The 24,097-nt window shown below is 39.5% G+C and overlaps 1 protein-coding gene across 2 annotated transcripts in view; it reads right to left on the bottom strand.

Annotated features, from left to right (window-relative positions):
- Positions 1 to 18,944: 18,944 nt before the first annotated feature.
- LOC123894541 (cysteine-rich receptor-like protein kinase 10) overlaps positions 18,945 to 24,097 on the bottom strand; it is an 86,888-nt gene continuing 81,735 nt past the window's right edge. Inside the window, exons 1-7 of one of the 2 annotated variants that reach the window (XM_045944561.1) lie at positions 21,401 to 22,328; positions 20,997 to 21,119; positions 20,712 to 20,884; positions 20,229 to 20,439; positions 19,804 to 20,041; positions 19,566 to 19,716; positions 18,945 to 19,359 (exon numbers count right to left, since the gene is read on the bottom strand). In XM_045944561.1, the coding sequence (XP_045800517.1) occupies positions 19,048 to 19,359; positions 19,566 to 19,716; positions 19,804 to 20,041; positions 20,229 to 20,439; positions 20,712 to 20,884; positions 20,997 to 21,119; positions 21,401 to 22,208 (2,016 nt within the window). In that variant the 5' untranslated portion in view covers positions 22,209 to 22,328 and the 3' untranslated portion in view covers positions 18,945 to 19,047. Of the gene's footprint in view, positions 19,360 to 19,565; positions 19,717 to 19,803; positions 20,042 to 20,228; positions 20,440 to 20,711; positions 20,885 to 20,996; positions 21,120 to 21,400; positions 22,329 to 24,097 lie in introns of those variants that run through there. The other variant, XM_045944560.1, reaches the window with a different exon arrangement.

Below are 24,097 nucleotides of genomic sequence, written 5' to 3'. Positions count from 1 at the left end.
ATCTGTTTAAAAATAAAAAAATAAATTAAAATTAAAAAATTAAGAATAACATACCGGTACACTTATTACATACCGGAACACTTTGACTACCGGAACACTCTAAAAAAGTGTACCGGTATGTATAATGATAAACGAAATATAATTAACATACCGGTACACTTTTTAAAAAGTGTGCCGGTAACATTAACGTACCGGAACACTTTTTAAAAAGTGTACCGGTAAAATAAACATACCGGAAACGTTATAAAAAGTGTACCGGTAAAATTAACATACCGGAACACTGTTAAAAAAGTGTACCGGTAAAGTTAACTTACCGGTATGGATAATTGCTTACCGGAACAGTTTTTCGTGAGGATGAAAATTCTACCGGAACAGTATAATACGACAAAAATTGTTTTTTTAAAATATATTAATTTTTAATAAGGGTATATTGGGTATTTTAAAAAAATGTTGGGGTAAAGTGAAGATTGTTGGGGTAGGAAAAAAAATTTTCTTGATTTGGTTGGCCACAACTTGGTGTATACGGTGCATGCAGAATAATATCTTATTTAGATGAGAGAAGGCGGACTACTCAGCGTCGGTTGATTTTATTAAATTCATTTTGTGACTTTGATTTAATTGTAGAGCAGGTCGCGCAAAGTGGATTATTTGTACTATAATTGGTGTATTAATCATCTCTATTGTTTTCAAAGTATATGAGGATTTCTCTATATTTGATTTTGTAAGGATTGAGTACATCTGATACTCCTTATTAATACAATCTTTGTTTTTTTTAAAAAAAAAAAACTTCAATCATCTAGATATATTAAAAGCAGCCAACTACTACAACGTAAGTAACTGTGATGTTAACATATGTTTCTTCGTATGTCAAAAAAAAAAGTTTCTTCACACTTGACTTTGAAGTCGTTTTGAGCCTCTTATGTTTTTGTTAGAGAAAAAAAATAACCGCAGAACAGTTTTGAATATTATTGATTGCCGACGTGTACGAAGTTGAGTATTAATTGGATTGGATGTCCCGATGGTATAACTTACTTGGTTAGGATATTGTATATAAAATTTAGAGATTGAGGTTTGAATCTCGGTGTTCCGATTATTTCACTTTAAAAAGTGAAATTTTATCTATTAGGTTACTTGACAAAAAAAAAATTAATTGGACGACCATAACGATGATCGTATTAAGTCATTTTTGTCTGAAAAGTGATTTTTTTTTTTATATTAAAAAACAACGAACTTTGTTAATTCAAATTTGTAAAATAAATCAATCGAAATCATTATATATTTAAGTTCGTTAAAAACTTAAAAAAAACAAATTTATGAACAAACTCACAACACCCGAGTTAATGACATAAAATGGTCTAATAACAAAGCCTAAAATTGATATGACAAAATTCAAATGTCCGCAATAATCATGCCTCCGAATTTGCAATATTGAAGACGCAAAAATCATTGAATCTGTACTACATTTAGATCGAAGCAAATTTATAAATCTGAACAAAATAAATACCGTACTATAAAATGGAAGATCATAACAAACACCGTACCAATATGATAAATCACAACAAACACCAACACAGTGCGCGGTGAGCTTAAGCAATTGTGACTTGGGATAGACTTGGGATTATTCCATTACATCTTAATGGGGAATTCTTCTCTGCTGTTTATCTTTTTTAGAAATACTCCACGAATACGGGTTCTCTCATGTGCCATAAGTATTAGTTAAGTTTCATGGGTATTTAAGAAAAATTTATGTAAGTAACTTTCATTATTGGACTTCAAGTTGAGTATCAGTTGATCATCATCTTTAGTGGTGATTGAAATATGTTCCCTTCATTATATAAAATTGGGTTAAATATATTTTTGGTATCTATAGTTTTTCAGAATTTTCATTTTAGTCCCTGAAGATTTTTTTCACACCTTTTAGTCTCTGAAATTTTTTCCGTCAATGTTTTTAGTCCTTACTTTTCATTCAACTCGTGTATACTTTCACATTTTTGAATGATTTTTTGTATTCATGTTTATAATATTATAAGAACATCTCCGACAAAAATTTAGAATTTTTTAACATAAGATGAATTACTTATGAATTTTTATATGCAAGAAAACTAAAAAAATTCATATTTAATTTATCTTTTGTTAAAAAAATTTAAACTTTTGTAAAAGAGATTCATATAATGTACTAAACATGACCGCAGAAAAAAAAATTTAAATTTAAAATGGTATGCACGAGTTGAATTAGTTTAAATTAATATAATTTTTTTTTACTTGTTTTTAATCTTAGAAGTACCAAACCATTTTATTTAACCATATATCTAGTTCTTCTATCACATTAAACTCAAATCACATATTACCTCAATTTAATTCATTTTCAAAAAAGTAAAACAAACATGTACGGTCAATCCATTTTGTTGTTGCTAGACAAGCTCAGAAAAGCAATGCAGAGGAGCAGATCAAATTTTTGTCCGTGAAAGATGAAAGGGTCTGCACATCAAAGAGGATGTTGAAAAAGGTTTGCACTTTCACAAACTAAAAATGAAAAGAAGAAACAAGCAAGAAAAGAAAGATGAAAAAGTTACAAAACTGTTCTGGGCCGAGCTTAGAGCTCGAGCATCAGAGGGTGTCGAACACATATACCATCCGAGCACGTCCTAACGGTCAGATACCCATGCGTATTGTAACGGCCGTAAACCGGAATGATGAGCATTTACTGCACATCAAGGCCTCCAAGCCGTTTTCCGGCAGCCACTTGATGGCCATTAATGCCATCAAGGGCCTTAGCCCAGCGCTGGGGGCTATATATATGCATCTCCACTTCATTTGCAAGGTACGCATTTCATATAGCTTAGAAAACCTTACACACATACTGACTTGAGCGTCGGAGTGCCTGCAGGTACACAACCCCCCTCCGTTTCAACAGGGGTCTCAACGCTTTCAACCACCGCAAACGCCGGCGAAGTCGCATCATTCTGGTCTACACGATCAGTGGCGCCGTCTGTGGGGACAATAGTTTCCCTGTTTATTCAAACCAAAAACTAAAAAACGTCCTTCGAAACACCTTCTTCACGACCAATGGCTGGCGTTAACAACCATCAAATCCCGGAGCACGTGGCGGAAAACCATGGATCACCGATGGACTACGCGGCGTACCACCCAGGGGACGGCCAATTCGCCTCCGTAACGGAAGATGGCCAGGGAGGGCAAGACGCGCATTACGAGCCCTACAACCCAGAAGAACCGCAGATCCCTGTGGCTACCCCGCCACAGGCGACTCCGGCAGTGGCTATCCCTCCGGGCGTCCCCATGCAAGAAATGATGGCTGCGCTGGTCAATGCAATCAACCGCCAGTCGGACTTACTGCTGCAGCAGAACCAGCGATTCGAGCAGCAGAATCAAAGGCTCGAGCAACAAAGCCGTCGCATCGACGCAATTGCCGAGTCGAGGATCACGGCGCAAGCTCGCCCAGCTCGCCGTTCACCCACACCAGTGAGGAGCAGAACCTACTCCAGATCTCGCTCACCACCTCGCCATAGAAGCGAAAGGAGGTCGAGCCCAAGGAGAAACGAGGCTATATCTCGAAACTCCACCCCGCCGAGAAGACATTCCCCTAGAAGGGACAACCCTCCTCGCCGCCAAAGGAACCGATCCCCGGAAGAGAGGGACAGTCACCAAGGCCCCCTCTCCCGAAGAATCCGAGAACTCCCCCTACCGGTCGGACTCGAGAAACCACCGGTAATGGATACCTACGATGGCTCGACAGACCCGGACGAGCACATCGAAAATCTTGAAGCTCTCCTCGAGTACAGAAATGTACGAGGCTCTATTAAGTGTAAGCTCTTTCCCACAACTCTGAGGAAAGGCGCTATGGCTTGGTACAAGAGCTTGGCGCCAGGATCCATAGACTCTTGGTTGGACCTGTGCGCCCGCTTCCGGGCTCACTTCACTTCCTCGAGGCGTCACCCAAAAACTGAAGCAACCCTCGAGGCTATTATCCAAGGCGAGAACGAGCCTCTAAGGGCCTACCTCGAACGGTTCAACAAAGCAGCCGTAGAAGTGAAGGTCGAGGAGGGCATGAAGCTGTATCTCCTCGACAGGGGACTACATCCGGACAGCGACTTTGCTAAGGCTGTCGGTATCGAAGAGCCAAAAACGCTGGATGCATTCTTCGAAAAGGCGAAGAATTACATTGCCTACGAGGAAAAACAAAGGGCCAAAGATCTAAGAAGGCCTAAAGGTCAAGAAAAAATCAGGAACCACGAGAAAGATGAAGCTGGAACCTCGCGAAGAGGTAACGAAAAGCAAAGGGAGGAAAGGATCAAAGATTCCAAACCTCCTCGGGGAAAATTCACAACATATACTCCACTGAATGCGTCAAGAGATCACATTTTTGCCGAAGTCTCCGCTGCGGACTTCAAAAAGGCTGGGATCCACTTCCCAAGACAGCAGCCCATGAAGGCAAATACTGATAGGACGAAATTTTGTCGCTATCATAAAAGCCACGGACACGTCACTGAGGACTGTGTCCACTTGAAAGATGCCATCGAGATTCTGATACAAAAGGGCTATGCCCGAAGATATGTTCAGAACGACGAACAAGCACAACAACAACAACAACAACAACAAAGGCGGGAGCCTCAAGAGGTCGCAATGGCCATTGATGTTCCCGAGCAGGAAAACAGAGGCATCGTCCCTCAGGCGCTTGCCATCTCAGCACCTGAAATTCCACTCCCATCCCCGGGGTCAGACGAGGGAGCGCTCCTGAGGCATTTCAACGCCCACCTGAATGGCTCGTGGGAAAATTTCCCAAAAGCACTGGTGATAACAGGTGGATGGCTAAACAAAATCACCCTCGGATCGGTGAAAAGAAAGTTCGATGAGCTGGAGAATGTTTGCTCGGTGACTCCCATCACCGTCACCAAACCTGAGGGAGACTCCGACCCGCTAGTCTTCTACAAATCAGAAGTTCCTGGGGGCTCACCAAATTATCAGATACCACTATTGGTAAGGGCTCGTATGGCGAACTTCGACGTCCACCGCATCCTCGTAGATCAGGGGAGCTCGTGCGACGTAATGTACTCGGGGCTATTCAAAACTCTACAGCTGTCGGAGAAGAACTTGGTTCCATATGTAGGACCCGACCTTCAGGGGTTCAATGGGTCGACTACCAAACCTTGGGGATACGTGGACCTCATCGTCACCTTCGGCGAGGAAAAGGCTATGAAATCCGTGAGGACGCAATTCATGGTCGTCGACTGTCCCTCGCTGTACAACTGCATCATCGGCAGAACTACTTTAGCGGAGCTATTTGCTGTATCGTCCACTGTTCACTTAAAGCTGAAATACTACACACTGGACGGCCAGGTCGCTACCATCAATGGCGACATAGCTGCTGCGAGGAGATGCTTCGAGGCTGCAGCGAAGAATCTGAGCACCGTGGCAACCCCCAAGAAAACTGAAAAGAAAAATCCGGGGGTAAACACTATTGGAGGTTCCATCGATATCGATGCTCGACTCACAAAAAAGGAGCATCAAGAAGAAAAACAGAAGGACCTCACCGATGCTGAAAAGAAAATCTACCGCCCCATCCCGGACGGAGATTTCGAACTGGTGCCCTTGGGCGAAGACCCCCTCAAAGGGATCAAGATTGGAACTGGACTCCCTGACTTGGTCAAAAAGCAGCTGATCGCCTGCCTTAAGGACAATGCTGAACTGTTCGCCTGGAGCGCTGCAGAGATGCCTGGTATCGACCCTGAGGTCGCTTGTCACCAGTTGACTTTAGATCCTAGGGCTAGTGCCGTTGTTCAGCGGCGTAGGAAGCAGTCTCCCGAAAAGGCGGAGGCTGCCGAAAAAGCTGTAAAAGACCTCCTCGAGGCAAATTTCATTTCGGAAGCTAGGTATACCACCTGGCTATCCAATGTTGTACTTGTTAAGAAATCGAATGGAAAATGGCGCATGTGTGTTGACTATACCGATCTTAATAGGGCTTGCCCTAAAGACGCTTACCCTTTACCTAACATAGACAAATTAGTAGATAATTCATCAGGATTTAAATTACTATCGTTTATGGATGCGTACTCGGGTTATAATCAAATAAAAATGGCTGAAATCGATAAAAAGAAAACAGCGTTTATGACCGAATCCGGTAATTATTATTACAACGTAATGCCTTTCGGGCTTAAAAACGCAGGCGCCACATACCAAAGGATGATGAACAAAGTCTTCAATAATGAAATCGGTGACACGCTCGAAGTTTATATGGATGATATGATCGTCAAATCCGAAGAGAAAGTCGATCATACAGCCCATCTAAAAAGAGTGTTCGACCAAGCGAGAAAGTATAACATGAGATTCAATCCTGAAAAATGCACGTTCGGCGTAAAAGCTGGGAAATTCCTCGGGTTTTACTTAACCGAAAGAGGAATCGAAGCTAACCCCGATAAATGCAGAGCATTCTTTGAATTCCCTACGCCGGACTCAAAGAAATCAATCCAATCATTAAACGGGATGCTCACAGCCTTATCTCGTTTTGTCGCAAAATCCGCTCAACATGCACTACCTTTATTCAAATTACTTCGAAAAGAATCCGCATTTGAATGGACAAAGGAATGCGAGGATGCGCTACAACATTTAAAACGAGCACTATCCGAACCTCCAGTCCTAACACGACCCAACGAAGGGGAGACATTATATCTTTATCTCGCCGTAGCATCGGAGGCCATCAGCGCCGTTCTCATAAGAGAAACCGAGCAAGGGCAAAAACCCGTCTATTTCGTGAGTAAGGCTCTGCAAGGACCAGAACTCCGGTATTTACAGATTGAAAAAACGGCCTTAGCAGTAGTCATGGCTGCGAGGAAACTAAGACACTATTTCTTAGCTCACTCCATCGTTGTCCGGACTGATCAACCAATTAAGCAACTCCTCGCGAGGCCAGATATGACAGGACGAATGCTAAAATGGTCGCTCGAGTTGTCCGAATTCGAAATCTTTTTCGAAAGCAGAAAGGCTTTAAAAGCCCAAGTGCTAGCAGACTTCATAGCCGAAATGACCACGTCATCTACCCCGGATAAAAACAAATGGACCATCTTCGTAGATGGATCCTCAAATCCACAAGGGAGTGGCGCAGGTATCATACTCGAGAGCGGTGAAGGAGCGCTCATAGAAGTTTCACTCGAGCTCGCCTTTCCAACCACAAACAACCAAGCCGAGTACGAAGCTTTCTTGGCAGGATTAAGGTTGGCTCAGGATATGGAAGCCGAGGAAATTAAGATATTCACGGATTCACAGCTCGTCGCATCACAAATAACCGGGGAATACCAAACAAAAGACGAGCGACTCACGGAATATTTAAACTTGATCAAAGAAAAATTAACCAAATTCAGACAAACCGAAATCAAGCACGTTCCTCGCGAACACAATGCAAGAGCAGATATCTTATCAAAGCTCGCAAGCACTAAGAAAAAGAAAGGCGGAAATCAATCGCTTATTCAGGAAACGCTATCCAAACCAAGCATAGTAAAATCCGCCGAGGTATTCCTGATATGCGAGATCAACGCCAACAGCTGGATGACACCCGTGTTCGAATTTCTGAACACTGGAAACCTCCCACTTGATAAGAAAGAGGCGGCTAAGGTAAAAAGAAGAGCCTGCGCATATGTAATCCTAAATGGAAAAATGTACCGCCGAGGATTCTCCATCCCTCTGCTAAGGTGTGTCGAGGAAAGCGAGGTAGCCTCGATCCTTGGCGAGATCCACGAAGGAATAAACGGTCAGCACATCGGTGGACGCTCCTTGGCCAGAAAGGCCTTGCGAGCAGGATTCTATTGGCCTACCATGCAAGCAGACGCAAAAGAGCATGTCAAAAAATGCGACAAATGCCAACGCCACGGAGATATGCACTTGGCCCCTCCAAACGGGCTAAAGACGCTATCATCCCCGTGGCCGTTTTCTTGGTGGGGGATGGACCTCTTAGGACCGTTTCCAACGGCAGCAGGACAAAATAAATACTTAATAGTGGCTGTCGACTACTTCACGAAATGGATTGAAGCCGAACCTCTCGCCCACATCACAACATTCAACGTGTTACGATTCTTCAAACGCAATATACTTGCGAGGTTTGGGATCCCTCAAGTTGTCGTTACAGATAACGGGACTCAATTCACAGACAAGAAAGTGCGAGAATTCATGGAAAAAATAGGTACAACCCAACATTTCACCTCTGTCGAACACCCTCAAATGAACGGCCAAGCCGAAGCTGCAAATAGGGTTATACTACGAGGACTCAAAAGAAGGTTGGATGAAGCAAAAGGAAAATGGACAGAAGAACTACACAGCGTACTTTGGTCTTACCGAACCACTCCACATTCTACAACGGGAGAAACGCCCTTCCGACTGACGTACGGAACAGAGGCCGTAATTCCAGTAGAAACCGGAGCATCCTCCTTCCGAACAGAAGTACCTCTCGAAGGGGAAGACAACCACGAGATGCTCAGAGAGGAGCTCGACCTTTTGGAGGAACTCCGAGAAGGCGCGGCCCTCCGAGAAGCTACTTTGAAACAAAAAATAGCAAAACGGCATGACAAAAAGGTCATCAAGCGAGGATTTGACGTTGGGACACTAGTACTCCGACGCAACCAAAAAGATTCTCGCGAAGGTAAACTCGCGGCAAATTGGGAGGGACCTTATCGTGTTCGAGCCAAAACCGAAAACGGTGCTTATTATTTGGAAGATCTTTACGGGAAAGAAGTTCCACGACCTTGGAATGCCGAAAAGCTCAAACAATACTACAGTTGAAGGGAAGCTCCAAGCCATCCCTCGACGAAGGCTGTGTCTTCGCCCATGAGAAGCACGCCTATACAACGGAGGAGTGCTTAGGTACGGGCATGAATCTTAAAATATAAAACAAAGTCGAGGCATTTGGAACTCGATGATGTTGGCGAGGATAGTTCTAGACCACGGAACACCATCGCCGTAGTACACGTCCGGTAGAACCCCAGCTCGCGATGGGATGTTCACACCCCGAGGAGGAAAGCTTAACAACAGCCCCTCTCCTCGTTGTTAGTTTGGATTAACATCTCCAAACACTTAGAATGGTTCCCCCGCACCTTCTAAGCTCGGCATCAATGATACCAGCTATCATAACGATGACCACCGTCCAGACACACACTAGCGCGAAGAAATACATAGCTCGGCGCATAGAATGTTTGGAAATTTATTAAGTTAAAAACCTCAAAGCTAGTCGAGCACAGGAATACAGGTCGTCGCTACGAAAAAATAATAATCAAGGCACGAACCTAAAAACGTTGAAACATACAAACGATCGATTCGACATTCAGAGGAAATTAAAAGCATCGCCATACAAACCCTAAGTCTAGATATGAGATAAAGGTAAAAAGGCAAGAGAATAAATCAAAGTACTGATAGTTAAAGACCCCGAAGGGCCATAATTGTCGGTTACATCAAAAAGGGCAAGTGCCCGAGCGAAACAAAGAAGAAAAAATAAATTTACACTTCATCATCAGGAGGGGTGACAATGGCTCCATCTCTCACCTCCTTCTCCTCATCTAAACCCTCCTCGTTCAAACCGGGGTTGAGAATCCTAAGCTGAGCCACTGCGTTGTTGAAACTAAAAGCTGCAGCAGCCACCATGTTGGACTCAAGCTCCTGGATCTTGGCGATCAAATCAGCACGAGAGGAGGAAGCATACTCCCCTTGAGGATCGAGCTCCTTTTCCCGATCTTCAACAACCCCGGTGACTTGGAGCCTCTCCAATTTCCCTTCCAGCTCGCCAATCAAATCCTTCTGCTCATCAACCTTCTGCACGGCGCTATCCCTCTCCTCGGACACCGTCTTGAGCCTATCTTCCGCTTCCTTGAGATTGGTCGAGAGGGTCTTGCGCTCCTCCCTGAACGCCTCACAGGAGGCCTCGGATTCTGCCAACCTCCGCTGCAACAAAGGCAACTCCTTGCGAGCTTCGTCCCTCTCCTCCAAATACTTGCACTCCCGACCATTCAAAAAAGTCGACACCTCGATCAATTTGAGTAGAGCCATGGATTGGGCAGCTATCTCGGCACGGAGAACCTCAGGACCCATATCCGATAGGATGGCTTCATCCGCAGGATTAATCTTCACTTTGGTAGCTCCGGTCAGTAGCTCGCTATGGGCATAAAGTGGAGGGAGGACAAAATCGTCGGCGGGAACACCGGCAGTCAACTTGTGGGGACCGGGAAGAGGAGGATCATCTTGGCCAGAAAGATCCACGATCACATGATCCTGTCGAGAAGAAGTTTCCTCCTCCAGTCGAGTCCTTTTCGAGCGATCCACGTTGGAAGCTGTGGGAGACTGAGGGGCAGAAGAAGTTGTAGCAGCACTGCTCGCCTCCCTCTTGTTCTTGGCGGCACGAGCTTTGCGGAGAGCGGCAGATCCACTGGTCATTGTACCTACGCGAATCAGAGCAACGGTTAGCAAAACAGAAGGCGAGCAAGTAAAAATGCGAGCAAGTAAAAGAAGCAAAAACAGTTAAAAAGTAAATAAAAGAAAGCTACGAGCATACTCCAAAAAACGGTCAATTCCTCCGAGGTGTCGCAAGCGAGCAACTCTTTCGTAGCGATCACCTTCGGGCAGGTCAACCTTCGACCATCTTCCCCAAGCAAAGGCTCGCCATTCGAGTCACTCAGAAGGAACGGAGGCAAGCCCTCCACAAACTCTAATAATTTTTTATAATCAGCTCTCTCCTCAGCTGACAACGCTCCCAGCGTAAACACAAATTCTTTGGTCGACATGGAATAATGATCCCTGCGCCAATAGAACGGGAATCTAGCAAAATCCTCCTCTATAGGGAGACCCTGCTCATCAAGCACTTCCTGCCCAAGCTCATCAATGCGATGCCCCCTACGAACGAAATTGTTCCAACCTTTCGTCGTGATTGGCCTAACTCCATAGAACACGGACTTAAACCCCCGAACCGACTCGTCGAACATATCAAAGAGGCGTTTCCGTTGCCTCAAAGAAACCCATCCATGCTTGGTGCCCGGTACTGGGACTCCCTTTGCGAGCTTCCCTTTCGCCTGTTCCCCCCGAGGACAGCTCCGTTGAAGGCCAAAGTGATAGAAAAACAAAGGCAAGGTGGGACCCAGGCCCAAATACTCAGCGGTTTTTTCGAAAGCCTTGATAAAGGCCAACGAGTTCGGGTGAAGTTGAGAAGGGGCTAACCGAAGATGCCGAAAGATGGACACTTCCAGATCGGTGAAGGGCAGTCGAATTCCCAGATGCTTAAAAGCAATCTCGTACATGGGGATCGTTCCCCAAGCCCAATTGCCGCAGATCCTGTGGCGAGCAGTGGGAATCCGCACCTCGAAATCTTCGGTGGGAGGAGTCTGAATATCCGTGCACATCGTCTCTGGGATGTCACTTTCGCAATCCTGATAAACCGACTCCGTCTCTCGGGGTTCATCCGCCACCCATGAAACGTCGGCTCGGATGCGAATTGATGAGGAAGGCTTTGATCTATGAACGTGAAGTCACTTTGAGATCCCTCAGCCATCTAGAAAACCTGAAAAAGCAGAGGAAGGAAAAATGAATTCGACATTCAAATCCACCCTCCCACCGCCAAATCAAGCGAAAGGGCGAGGATCTCAAACAAAAGATTACGCGAAAACTAAAGGTGACAAATCATCTCTCCGAACGCGAAATTCATGTAAACAATCGAGCACGAAATGCATATGGTGCTCGACACTGTTCTAAGCTAAAACCCAACCGTCAGTTGGTGAAAACAAGCGATTTCTCGCCTAGAAACCACAAAAAACCCTTCTTTTGGGGGGAAAAGGGTGCTAATCACCACCTACAACCATCAAAAGAGCTACCCAAACTACACAGGAGACCAAATTACAAAACCCCTACCGCGTGAACTACCTACTCAATCAAAGTAAAATCCAAAGCCAAATCTTCAAAAGATTAACAAGGATAAAGCACTTACTTGGTGATTAATGGGAAAGAAGACGCTTGAAGTATAGCAACAAAGAAAATATGAATCGCCGGGAGGCCTGGAAGCAAGGAAGTTGGCAAGAAGTGAGTAAGAAACTGTAAAGTTTCAAATGAAAAAAACCTCCCTCCTATATATAGGCCAACGCATCCGTACAGGAAAATCCGCGCCGCTTCCATCTGAACCACGGGATCGATCCAACGGTCCGAATCAATCACGATCAAGTGGCTCAGATTTGATCTCAGGAGAAACGAAAAGGCGCGAAAATCCAACGGTTCAAGTCGACCTCGAGATTCAAAACTCAGTTATAGACACTCAAGTGCTATGTAAATAGTCTTTACACGTGGCGATAGGAAACGAAGCGACTCGTCCTTTCAAGTCACATCCGTCTGCTCGCGCAAATCTCGCGAAATCCAAGACACCACATCCCGAGAAAATCGCAACCAAAAAAGGTAATGCAAGATCCTCGGAACCCATTCCCCTTATTTCTTTGCTAAAAATACGGGGAAGCCCGCAGCAACCGAATAAGAACACCGCGCTCCTCGACAAATTCGTGAAATCGAAAACATGCTCGAACAAGGAGTATAATTTTTCGATCGAAAGTCCGCTCGGAATGTTTCGGAAGATCCGCGACATTATTAAATTAAGAACATACATAAGGCATGAATGCAAATAAAATGCGCTCGAAATACTTAAAGAAAAAATCAAAGGAGAATTATTTTATTAATGATAATCCGTTACAAAGGCGAGAGGATTACAAAGGGAACCGAGCACCTAATCCTCGTGCTCGGAACCTGAGCTAATTGCGGAATCCGAATCAGTCCACAGCACCTCCTCTGGCCATATCTTAGCCTCCTTCCCGACCTGGGACCCTCCTTCACCAGATGCAGGGCCAGGAGGATAGAGGTGGGGAGATTGACGAGCCCTCAGGAACTCCTCGATTGCCCCAATGAAATCCGCCGATTCGTCGGAACTTGAGGTATCAGAAGTATCCGAGGAAGGGAACATCACCTTAGCTTCTTTCCCCTTTTGAGAACGAGCCGGCGCAGGCTTAGGAACCTCCGCTCTCTTTTTTCCTCTTCGAGACTCAGAGCCATCAGCAACAACCTTCTTGGAATCCCTATTATCCATCGCTAGCCTCCAAACTCAGGATATGGGAAGCCAAAGGATAAGCAAGTATTTATAGCAAAACTTGCCGCCCAAAGGACCAGTCACCACACCTGACATCCCATAAATGCGAGAGGCGGCTGCAGAAACCTAGGATTGACCGCTTGGAATAAACGATTCTCCCTTTCCAAAGCTTGACTTTGACCACAGGGACACCGCGAAAATTCAGCTGCCCAACTCGGATCTGTCACGTTCGGCAAATCGAGACGAATCGATAAAGCTTCAAGTCATTACCCTCGCCTACGAGCATAACGACTTGGGGGGCTCCTGTTCTGGGCCGAGCTTAGAGCTCGAGCATCAGAGGGTGTCGAACACATATACCATCCGAGCACGTCCTAACGGTCAGATACCCATGCGTATTGTAACGGCCGTAAACCGGAATGATGAGCATTTACTGCACATCAAGGCCTCCAAGCCGTTTTCCGGCAGCCACTTGATGGCCATTAATGCCATCAAGGGCCTTAGCCCAGCGCTGGGGGCTATATATATGCATCTCCACTTCATTTGCAAGGTACGCATTTCATATAGCTTAGAAAACCTTACACACATACTGACTTGAGCGTCGGAGTGCCTGCAGGTACACAACCCCCCTCCGTTTCAACAGGGGTCTCAACGCTTTCAACCACCGCAAACGCCGGCGAAGTCGCATCATTCTGGTCTACACGATCAAAAACAAATCTCAAAAGTGAAGAAAATGGTTTAGTTTTGGACAGAGCCACGTGTACTCTTTTACAATAACACCCTTCATCCTTGACAAAAGACAGGTGTGTATTTTACCATAGTAACTTTTTTGGTGGACAAAAGCATGTGTATTTTACCAAAAATTCTTAGCTTGATTTTGTTTAAAATAATTTTTTTTTCCACAAATCCTAACTTTATTTGAAAAAATAGAAAATGCTTTTGAGATTGATTTTTTTGGTTATAGTATTGTGAAGTTTTTGGTCTAAACTTATTTTCATTTAGTTAAATTCCTAATCAATAGAGTATTATTATGATTCAATAATCAAGCTCAATACTATAATTACTTTGCACACATTAGTTAAACATATTAATAAAGTTTCATCTTAAAATTTTTACATTTAATATCTTAAAAATACAAAATGTTATCTTTTAAACATTAATTTATCCTTAATTTCTTTTCTTAATATGCTTAACAAGTGTCCCGATACAATTGTCATAAACGGGTCAGACGATGAGTTGTCCATTAACTAAACATTATAAAAAATATAGAAAGATAGTGTTGCGCAAGATTTAATAAAATAAGATTACCACTGGTTTAGTCAAAAAAAAAAAAGTTATCACTGGTACATTTTTTTTACCAAAATACTATTTTTCTTATATTATTACTTTGTTTACTCTGCCTTTCTCTCTTTCTACATTCAATATTTTTTTTATTGCATCGAACCCCAATCCTCCTAACAATATTTTTGATAAAATTTCTAACTGCATTGTTACTATTGTTATGAGGAAAGAAAAGTCATAAGTTTATTTGCGTAAAAAAAATTCACATAAACAATCAATTTAGAAAATATCTATATACTACCAATCAATCATAATCATTATATTATAATTTGCCGGCAATATACAAATTAATTAAGTAAAAAAAATTAGGTAAAAAAAAAAAGAGTTGATACATATTAAGATTTTTTATATTTTATCAAAGACTTGGAGCTAAACATCAAAGACTTGCGGTGTTATTCCGACTCCGCGACTGCTATCAAATTGATTACCGAACCTATTGACAAGTGGCATCACTATGCAGCTATTATTCTTACTATCAAGGACATCATAGCCAGAGATTGGAGAGTAAGAATTTCTCACACTTTGAGAGAGGACAATGCTTGTGCAGACTACCTAGCTAAGCTTGGAGCTCGTAACAACGAAGTTTTGTCCATTCTTGCTGATGCAAGTGAGACTTGTTTTTATAGATATTTGTTTTCTTTTCCTTTTGTTTTTCCCCATTGTACCAAAAAAAAAAAATTAAGATTTTTATATTTTATCTATACTATATATAAAGAGAATACCTGAGTTTTGGTGTGAACTTTTCATAATATCAACAATATCCTTGATTTTTTTTTAATAGCAACAAAAATATTTTATTAAAAAACTCACTATAATATAAGACACATCTTTTTTTACTAACAAAAATCTTTTATTAACAAACTCACCAAATAATATATTTTTTTAATATAAGTTAGACACAGGCAGACGCGGAACGCGCCTTCCTGGCCCGCTAGTTAAAATAAAAATTATATAATTTGAAATACAAATGAATATGCCTGTTTCCTTGGTAGTCCCTTGGTTGAGGAGTCACTTTACAACCTAGAGGTACTTGATTCGAAACTTGACATTAAAAAAAAAAATACAAATGAATATGATAAGACAAAAATTAAATAATCTGTTTTGACAAAACTATGGTTTAGAAATAAATTACAGTATTTGACAAAAAAAAAAAAAAAAAAAAAGAAATAAATTACAGTATTTTTTTTTTAACGGTCAGAAATAAATTACTACTTATATACTACTCTACTCCATAACATTTTATTTTTTTCACTTGATATTATAAATACGACTCCACTCCACGTAGAACAACATGATTCATGATCAGGTTTATGGCTTTGTGTTAGTTAGGTTTCTTTGTTACCGTTTTCAACTCTGAATTCAATTTCTTTCTAAATTGATCATCGAATCAATTCAACCCTAGTAAGAAACCCACAATCTTTCGTTCGACCCAATTTCTTCTCTGTTAGCGAAACTGATTCGTTCTTCGATTCCTCGAACCTTAAAAAATTTATTTTAAGATTCTGTATCGTTATTTTAGGGTTTCATGTGTCTGAACCCTAAAAAATCTTGATTCGATTTGAAAGAGAAAGGTAGAAATGGAAATGAATTCTAAGCCCTTGCAACTTGTGATCAACTTGGATTCACTTCACTCTCAATTCAAATTGTAAAGGTTCTAATTTTGTTGCTTTTTCCTTAAATCTACGTTTAATTGTGTGTTGTTGTTGTATACTTATTACTATCCCTGAGTTCCATTCTACCCTTCACAATGATAGTAAGTTGCTATAACTCACATGTATTTTTGGTTTGTAATGTTGTTTTTATTTTATTTAGGCCCTGTTTTGATAAACAATTTAATTATGAGTTTATTATGCTATAAACACTTGTCATATTGGTGCTTATGTTTAAACTATTTCTGTAACAACACGTTCATATGGAATCTGGATGGTATACATGGAAGTTTTGATGTTCTAAATGCATTTTGAAATATGAATATTTATTCGATTTATTCGAAATGCAAGTTGAGACTTGATAACAATTTTCTTATTACGGTAAATTTGGAAGATGGTAGCGTTGCGTGCCTTGGTGCCTTTGATGCAAAATTGAGTATATGTCCCTCGATGTCCTGAAATTAAATATATGTCTCTCCATGTCTCTAAATTGAGTATTGGTTCTTCGATGTCCCTATATTGATAGCCTGAATGGAATTTCAATGTGAATGTTTAGTCATAACTTCAAATGTAAGTGGAGATGACTTGTGGTGCCATAGTGCCTTTGATGCAAAATTGAGTACATGTCCCTTGATGTCCCGAAATTGACTATATGTCCCTCGATGTCCCTCAACGTCCCTAAATTGATGGCTTGAATGGAATTTCATATGTCAAGAGCTTATTCATAACTTCAACTGTAAGTGGAGAGGACCCGTGGCGCCTTCGATGTGAAATAGTATATATGTCCATTGATGTCTCTAAAATGAATATATGTCCCTCGATTTCCCGAAATTAAATATATGTCTCTCAATATCTCTAAATTGAGTATTGGTTCTTTGGTGTCCCTAAATTGATGGCCTGAATGGAATTTCGTTATGAATGTTTATTCATAACTTCAAATGTAAGTGGAGATGACTTATGGTTCCATTGATGCGAAATATCGATGTCCCTAAATTGAATATATGTCCCTCGATGTCCCTAACTTGAATATGTCCCACGATGTCCCGAAATTGATGGTCTGAATGAATGCAATTTCAATGTGTATGCTTAGTCATAATGCGGTGACTATAAAATGCTTTTTCATAATGGTTTTGTGTCTGTGTGACCTTAGATGCGAAAATTGAATATACGTCCATGTGATTTCTTGTGATTTTTATCACTTCTATATCTTTGTTTTAAATTTCTATCATTTATCTTTTGGAATTTTTTCTAATTGATTTGACTAAATTTTGTCTTTCGTGAATTAACACAGGTTCTCCAAAATATCATTTGACAGAAATGTTGTTTTGGGTAGTTTTTTGTATGCATTGATTATCCAAGAGTGTGCTAAATTAGTGAATCTTGATTTTTCATGCCTAATAAGGTTAATATAATTTGGGCCCTAAGAAATTATGTAGTTGCTAAAAGAATTCTAGATAAGTCTTGAGATGCTGTGTTTGGATGAGTTAATGAGATGATTTTTTTTACCAAATATGTGGCTTACAATATGAATTCTTTATTTATATGGAATCAGGATGGTGTACATGAAAATTTTGGTCTAATTGCAATTTGAAATATGAATGTTTATTCAAAATGCTAGTCGGTACTTAATAACAATTTTCTTATTATGGTGTAGTGTGAAGAGGGTTGTGTGTGTGCCTTGGTGTCTCTGATGCGAAATTGAGTATATGTCCCTCGATGTCCCTAAATTGATTATATGTCCCTCAATGTTCCTAAATTGATGGTCTGAATGCAACTTCAATGTGAAAGTTATTCTTTACTTCAAATATATGTGGAAATGACACTTCAGGTCTGAAGCGGGCAGAACCTGCAACTGCTTCAGGTCTTATATGGGCTGGTGCTTTGCAGAATGCTACCGGGGCTGAGCCTGGTGCGTCGTGGACAAATTCTGCTGTTGTTAATTGGAAAAGACCAACTCTGGGATGATTCAAATGTAATATTGATGCATCCTTTTTGTCGAATTTAAATAGAGTTGGCATTAGAATATGAATCCGTGATGAATTTGGTCAATTTGTGCTTTCATAGACAACCTGGATTGCCTTCAGCTCTGATACGGGCTTGTGCTTTGCCGAATGCTACTGCAGCGCGGACAGATTTTCTGCTGTTGTTAATTGGAAAAGACCAACTCTGGGATAGTTCAAATGTAATATTGATGCATCATTTTCGTCGAGTTTAAATAGAGTTGGCATTAGAATATGAATCTGTGATGAACTTGGTCAATTTGTGCTTTCAAAGACAGACTGGATTGCCCTTTATTGTGGAGTGGATGTTGGTGAAGCTCTTGGTGAGTATATGTCCCTAGATGTCTCGTTTTTGTTTTTGAAAAGGTGTATGTCTCTCATTATTTTCTTTATCATTGGAACTTTTAATTAAACTAATCTCATTATTGCTAATATCTTCAAATTCTCTTCATTCTAATTTTGATTATGAATTCAGATTGCTGTAAATAAACCTTCTGGTTATTTTGAATATTTCTGAAATTGTTAATTAAAAGTGTTTCTTTCAATTACATCCCAGAATGTAGAAATTGCTACATTGTGTTTTATATCACTAGTAAGCATTAAGTAGCCAGATTTTGTTTTAAGGGATTTTGATCATTGTTGGATCAGTGTTTTATATCACAGTGCCACTACTGTTTCCATGTTTCAGGGTACTGCATATGATTTGATTAATTATATTTGTTCATAGGGTACTTCCGATCGCATTTTTGTGTCAATAATCATATTTCCGAGAATTCTAACGTTGATAGCATACTACATTAAAAAAACATGTTTATAACTATATTTAAAAAATGACATTTGTGTTGTAGCATAATATATTCACAAACTAATAACATGTTAGATATATTTTCAGCTCAACCGAGAATTGAACAATATTTTCAAATCTGCTGCAAAGTGAACCATAAATATTAAGTATTAACTATCTAGGTGAGACAATAGTTAGTGTTACTTCATCAACAGAATAATTATCCTTAGAATTTTTTGAAGTTTGATCTTCATTCTTGGACATTCTCCCAACTGAAAATGCTGGTTGATTGGGTTTTGGAAGGGCTACTGTGTCACTTCCTAGCATACGAACAACAGTGGACATGGTTGGTCGATCCGCTGCTTCTTCTTGTACACACAATAAACCAATGTGTATACACTTCAAAACTTCACTTTCAATGTACGTTTTTTTGTGGAACGGATCGATTAATTCTAAACTTTTTCCTTCGCACCACAGTTTCCAAGTCTGCATACAAAATATATGGATATATTTAAGACATTTGAGATAGTGTAGGTTCATAATATGCTATTAGAGCCCCTACGACCAAATGGTCTGAAATTTCAGACTTGCTACCAATGTATTTTTCTAAATAAGAACAATTGATATTAAGACCAGGGTACCAAGGTTTGTTTTTAAAGGCAATGTTAGAGATGAAGGTAAGGAAAACTCACATATAATAGAAGACTTTGCATATGTTCTGAAAGAAAGAATTCGCCATTTCTTTTTCCATAAATTATTTCTAATAAAAGAACTCCAAAGCTAAAAACGTCTGATTTCACTGAAAAAAACCCAGCCATAGCATATTCTGGAGCCATGTATCCACTATAAAATCAATAGAACACTGTCAGTTGTGAATTATTTAAAATCTTATAATATTTGTTGTAAATTATAATTGCCAATAACACTTACTAGGTGCCAATAACTCGTTTTGTTTTTGTCTGACATTGGTCCTTTTCAAATGTCCTTGCCAATCCAAAATCTGATATTTTTGGATTCATTTCATCATCCAGAAGAACATTGCTGGCTTTCAGATCTCTATGGATTATTCGAAGTGGAGAATCCTCATGAAGGTAAAGCAGTCCTTTTGCAATTCCATTGATCATGCTTAGTCGTAATTTCCAATCCAGTTGCTTATGCTTTTCCTTATCTGCCAAGCAAAGGAACATTGAATTCATATTATTGATAATAACAACACCAATGGAGATTATGATTAACTGTTTTTGTTCATAGTTGTTTTACATGAAAAATCACTCAATAGATCTTGTAAAAAATCATTCAATGAAAGAAATGTTGTCCTCAAAGCAAATGTTATGAATAAGCTTGTCAAAACGTACCGAAAAGGTGAGAGTCAAGGCTTGAATTTGGCATGTATTCATATACAAGTATTTTTTCATTTCCATCAATGCAGCAACCCAAGAGTCTCACAAGGTTTCTGTGTTGCAGTTTAGCTATGAATATTACTTCATTCTTGAACTCCTCTGAACCTTGACCTGATGTTTCTGAAAGCCTTTTCACAGCAACTTCTGTGCCGTCTGGTAATGTACCCTGATAAAAAGATGAAAATGAAATAAAATATAATAGGACTATGTCAAAGTTATAGACCAAAACTATACACTATGAAGCACGGATACAGATACGGACATTGACACATCAACACCAATAGTAATTTGGGAAAATGACATAATTCGATGTAAATCATAAGTGTCGGTGTCGTGTCGAACACTGACGCGTGTCCGACACCGGGACATTCTGAGGAATGTTCGTGCTTCACATACTATAAATGCATTTATTGACCTTTGGATCCAATTTATGTATACCTTGTAAACAGGGCCAAATCCACCTTCTCCTAATTTAGATAACTCCGAAAAGTTATCCGTGATCTGTTCAATTACAGTTAAAGGGATTGTAGGAAGGTCTCCATTGAGTGCATCCTCTCCTTGAGCATGATCACGGAAAGATATAGGAGTAGCAGTCCTCAACAGTAATCCACCTAGAAAGGAAGCTAGTAGTAAGTTTGAATATAGACTTATTGTCATAGGCAATTTTGTGAAATGAATTTAGAAAATTTAAATTTTGACAGGCATGTAACTTGTTATAATTACCTTTACTGAATCCATTCTTTCTCCAGTAGTAGCAGACACAACACATTAGTAGAGCTACTGCCACCAGTACACATACCAAGATGATGATCAAGGTTTTTTTCTTACCTGAATCTTCCTGTTTGTCTGCAAAAGTAACATGGATTAAAATAATATCTTGCTTATTTGATGAATAACTTATTTGATGATTGCAATGAAGACTTATTAATAAGTTCAGGAAGTTTATCGCAGTTGCAGATACCTTAAAAATCTTTGAGATCTCTGAGAGACAGAATTTATAAAGCAAGTCTTCATTGCAATCATCAAATAAGTCTCAATCATTTTTGAGGTCAACGCAATCACGAAATCATTCTGCAATTCAGAACCTTGAAAAGATACCAAACTAACAAGCCAACCATTTATTTTACCTGGATTTGGAATCGGAGAAGGAGATTCTGTTTGCTGTTGGTAGAAATTATAATCATCAATCTTCATTCCGCAACTAGGACACACAACTACCCATCCTACCTTCGTTCCACAGCATCGAGGAACTCTATCCAACATAGCCTCTAAACACTGTCTGCACCCGTCCTTACTAAGCAATCTATTACACTGCACCAAACCATACCTTTTCTCGGTGTCGCTCCAATAGAACTCACCCGCTGCCCAATTGGCAGTGGCTGATATACTCATTTTTCCTATCAAACTAGTCATGATATTCTCTACTTTTGCAAGTTCTGTGGAGTCCTTAGTGAGTTTGGATCCGGTTACATTCCATGAGGGTTCTACAATAACTTTTCCTATGGAATTCTCGCTAGAATAACCTATGATGCATAAATCATACCATATCATAGCCGAGTCACCATTAGGACAACGTTGAGCGATTTGTCCAACAGCAGTGTTGATACAGAATTGGCAGAAACTTCCAGTGATGCCAACCCTACATTCGTAGAACCCATAAACATTGTCGTGATCACTGTTGTTCTTGCTGCCTATGGTGTTGTTATTAGATAATGTGCCTGTGACAGAATCAGTGATTATCCATGCAAGGAAGTTCTTAACGTTGGATTTGTATGAAGTGTTGTTTGTTTTTTCTGTTAGGTTCTGACAAATACTATGCATGTAAAATGGTGATTTTGATTGTGCACTTGATAGGGTCATGAAGAGGAAAAATATGAGGAGAATGAAGCTAATGAACCTTGTAGTACATGTTATGCTGTGTTGTAACGTTTTCATGGTTGTGAGGTATTTTTTTTCCTTCAATATTTCCAAAGAATTTTAGGAGACATGTTAGCACATAGAGTTCTGTGTATTGTGTAGTGATATCCTATGCTGTTGAAAATCCCTTGGCACCAGAAACTTTTGATTAGTCTTTTTCTTTTATTTTATTGTGTGAATGTGAAATATTTTTCAACTAACTTTGGATATTTAATTCCTTACTTATGTAGAAAATTCAGTCATGAGGATATGTTAGCCAACTGCATATTAATAAATTATTTATATCAAAGACTTGGTTGATCAAAGAACGGTCAATGTTGAATTAGCCTATGCACATGTTAGCATTTTTTCTGGATGCTTTTTAATCTTAAAAAATAAATAAATAAAGGATTAGACAAGACAAATTAGGGGTCATAAACTTGCCAAAAATTGAAATTTGTCTCTCCAGTTTAATTTCACCTTTTAAAGTTTATTTAGTCATTAATGTATCAGATTTAATGGACCAGATATAGGGATAAATGAATGAACTTAAAAAGTAAAAATTTGAGTTGTGGTTTCTTTTAGGATTAATCTTTTGGAAAAATTCGAGTTCGATTTTTGATGAGAAGTGGGAACAAACAATTATTGTCCATTAACCCCCTAACTACTGGATTAATATAAAAAAAAAAAAAAAAATCGGAGGAAGTAATATTTTATCCAACAAATATAATAAAAAACAATTTAACCAGGCTCTTTATTTTATTTATTATTTATTATAATTAAATAAAGGATCATGCTAATTCTGATGTGTTATTATTATTATTATTATTATTATTATTATCAGAATTAGCGTGTTGCGTTTGAAATAAGCAAAATGCACAGATTTCGTGTCAAACTTCTTCTTGTGACTCACCGGGGTAAATAAATCACAAACTAACTTTGGGAATTATAACCATTCACTTTAACTCATTACTTTTAAACTACGATACAATTTGTGCAGTTTCTTCTAATGAAAAAGTCTTGTTCTGAAAACGGTGACGTTTATCTTGACAATGGAAATTCCTTACAACGGAGGTTTTGATATGGTTTTTTGTGTTTTTGTATTGCGGAATTTGGTGAGATATAAATTTAGGGAGAAAACTCTCCTCAAATATAGGATTATATGAAGAATACTAAAGTTCTTGTTTTATTCATTATGCTTATGGCTCTATATATAGAGCTACATAAAAAACAAATCATATATTTTTAAAACAAAACTAATCCTATAATAAATTCTAAACAAATCTTAAATATTCTAAATAGAAATATAAATCATAAAACCTAATATTATCATATTTTAAATATAAATCTAAATAATATTTAAATCCAAGATCCTCAGAAGATATTTAGGCATATTATTCTCAACAGGTTCTCTGCATGAATGAAAATTATGACATTGTAAGTGTTAATTCCTATAATTACCATCATTATATTTATTTTTAGGTCATGGCATATTAGTTATGGTCATGTTATGTTCCTTATGGTCCAGAACATGTGAAAAAGAACATGTGAATTATCACAGTTCAATTTGAAGAAGAAACACATCAACCAACCTTCTCTTCTATACCAATGGGAATCTTAACATGGCATAAGGAAATTATAATTATTTGCATCCATGACAGGAAGAAAAATTTAGACAGTTGAGAAAAATAAACATTTTACTAAATAACCATATATTTTCTTCTAGATCAATACTTCTAACAATTCAAAAGTATATATGAAACTATATAGCAAGCCAAAAATGTTTATGAGTTACTTTTTAACTCCATAATCTCATTCCAATTACCTAATTTACTCTAGAATGAAGTGATTGACAAGTTCAAGGCATGTTGTTGGGCCGAGAGCGGAGAGCCTCACTGGATTGGATCGGCACATCGGGCATTAAGCAA

The sequence above is a fragment of the Trifolium pratense genome, linkage group LG7, assembly GCF_020283565.1.
Source record: "Trifolium pratense cultivar HEN17-A07 linkage group LG7, ARS_RC_1.1, whole genome shotgun sequence".
NCBI lineage: Eukaryota > Viridiplantae > Streptophyta > Magnoliopsida > Fabales > Fabaceae > Trifolium > Trifolium pratense.
Note: the sequence above shows the minus strand (reverse complement) of the source record. Positions and strands in the feature narration are given on the sequence as shown.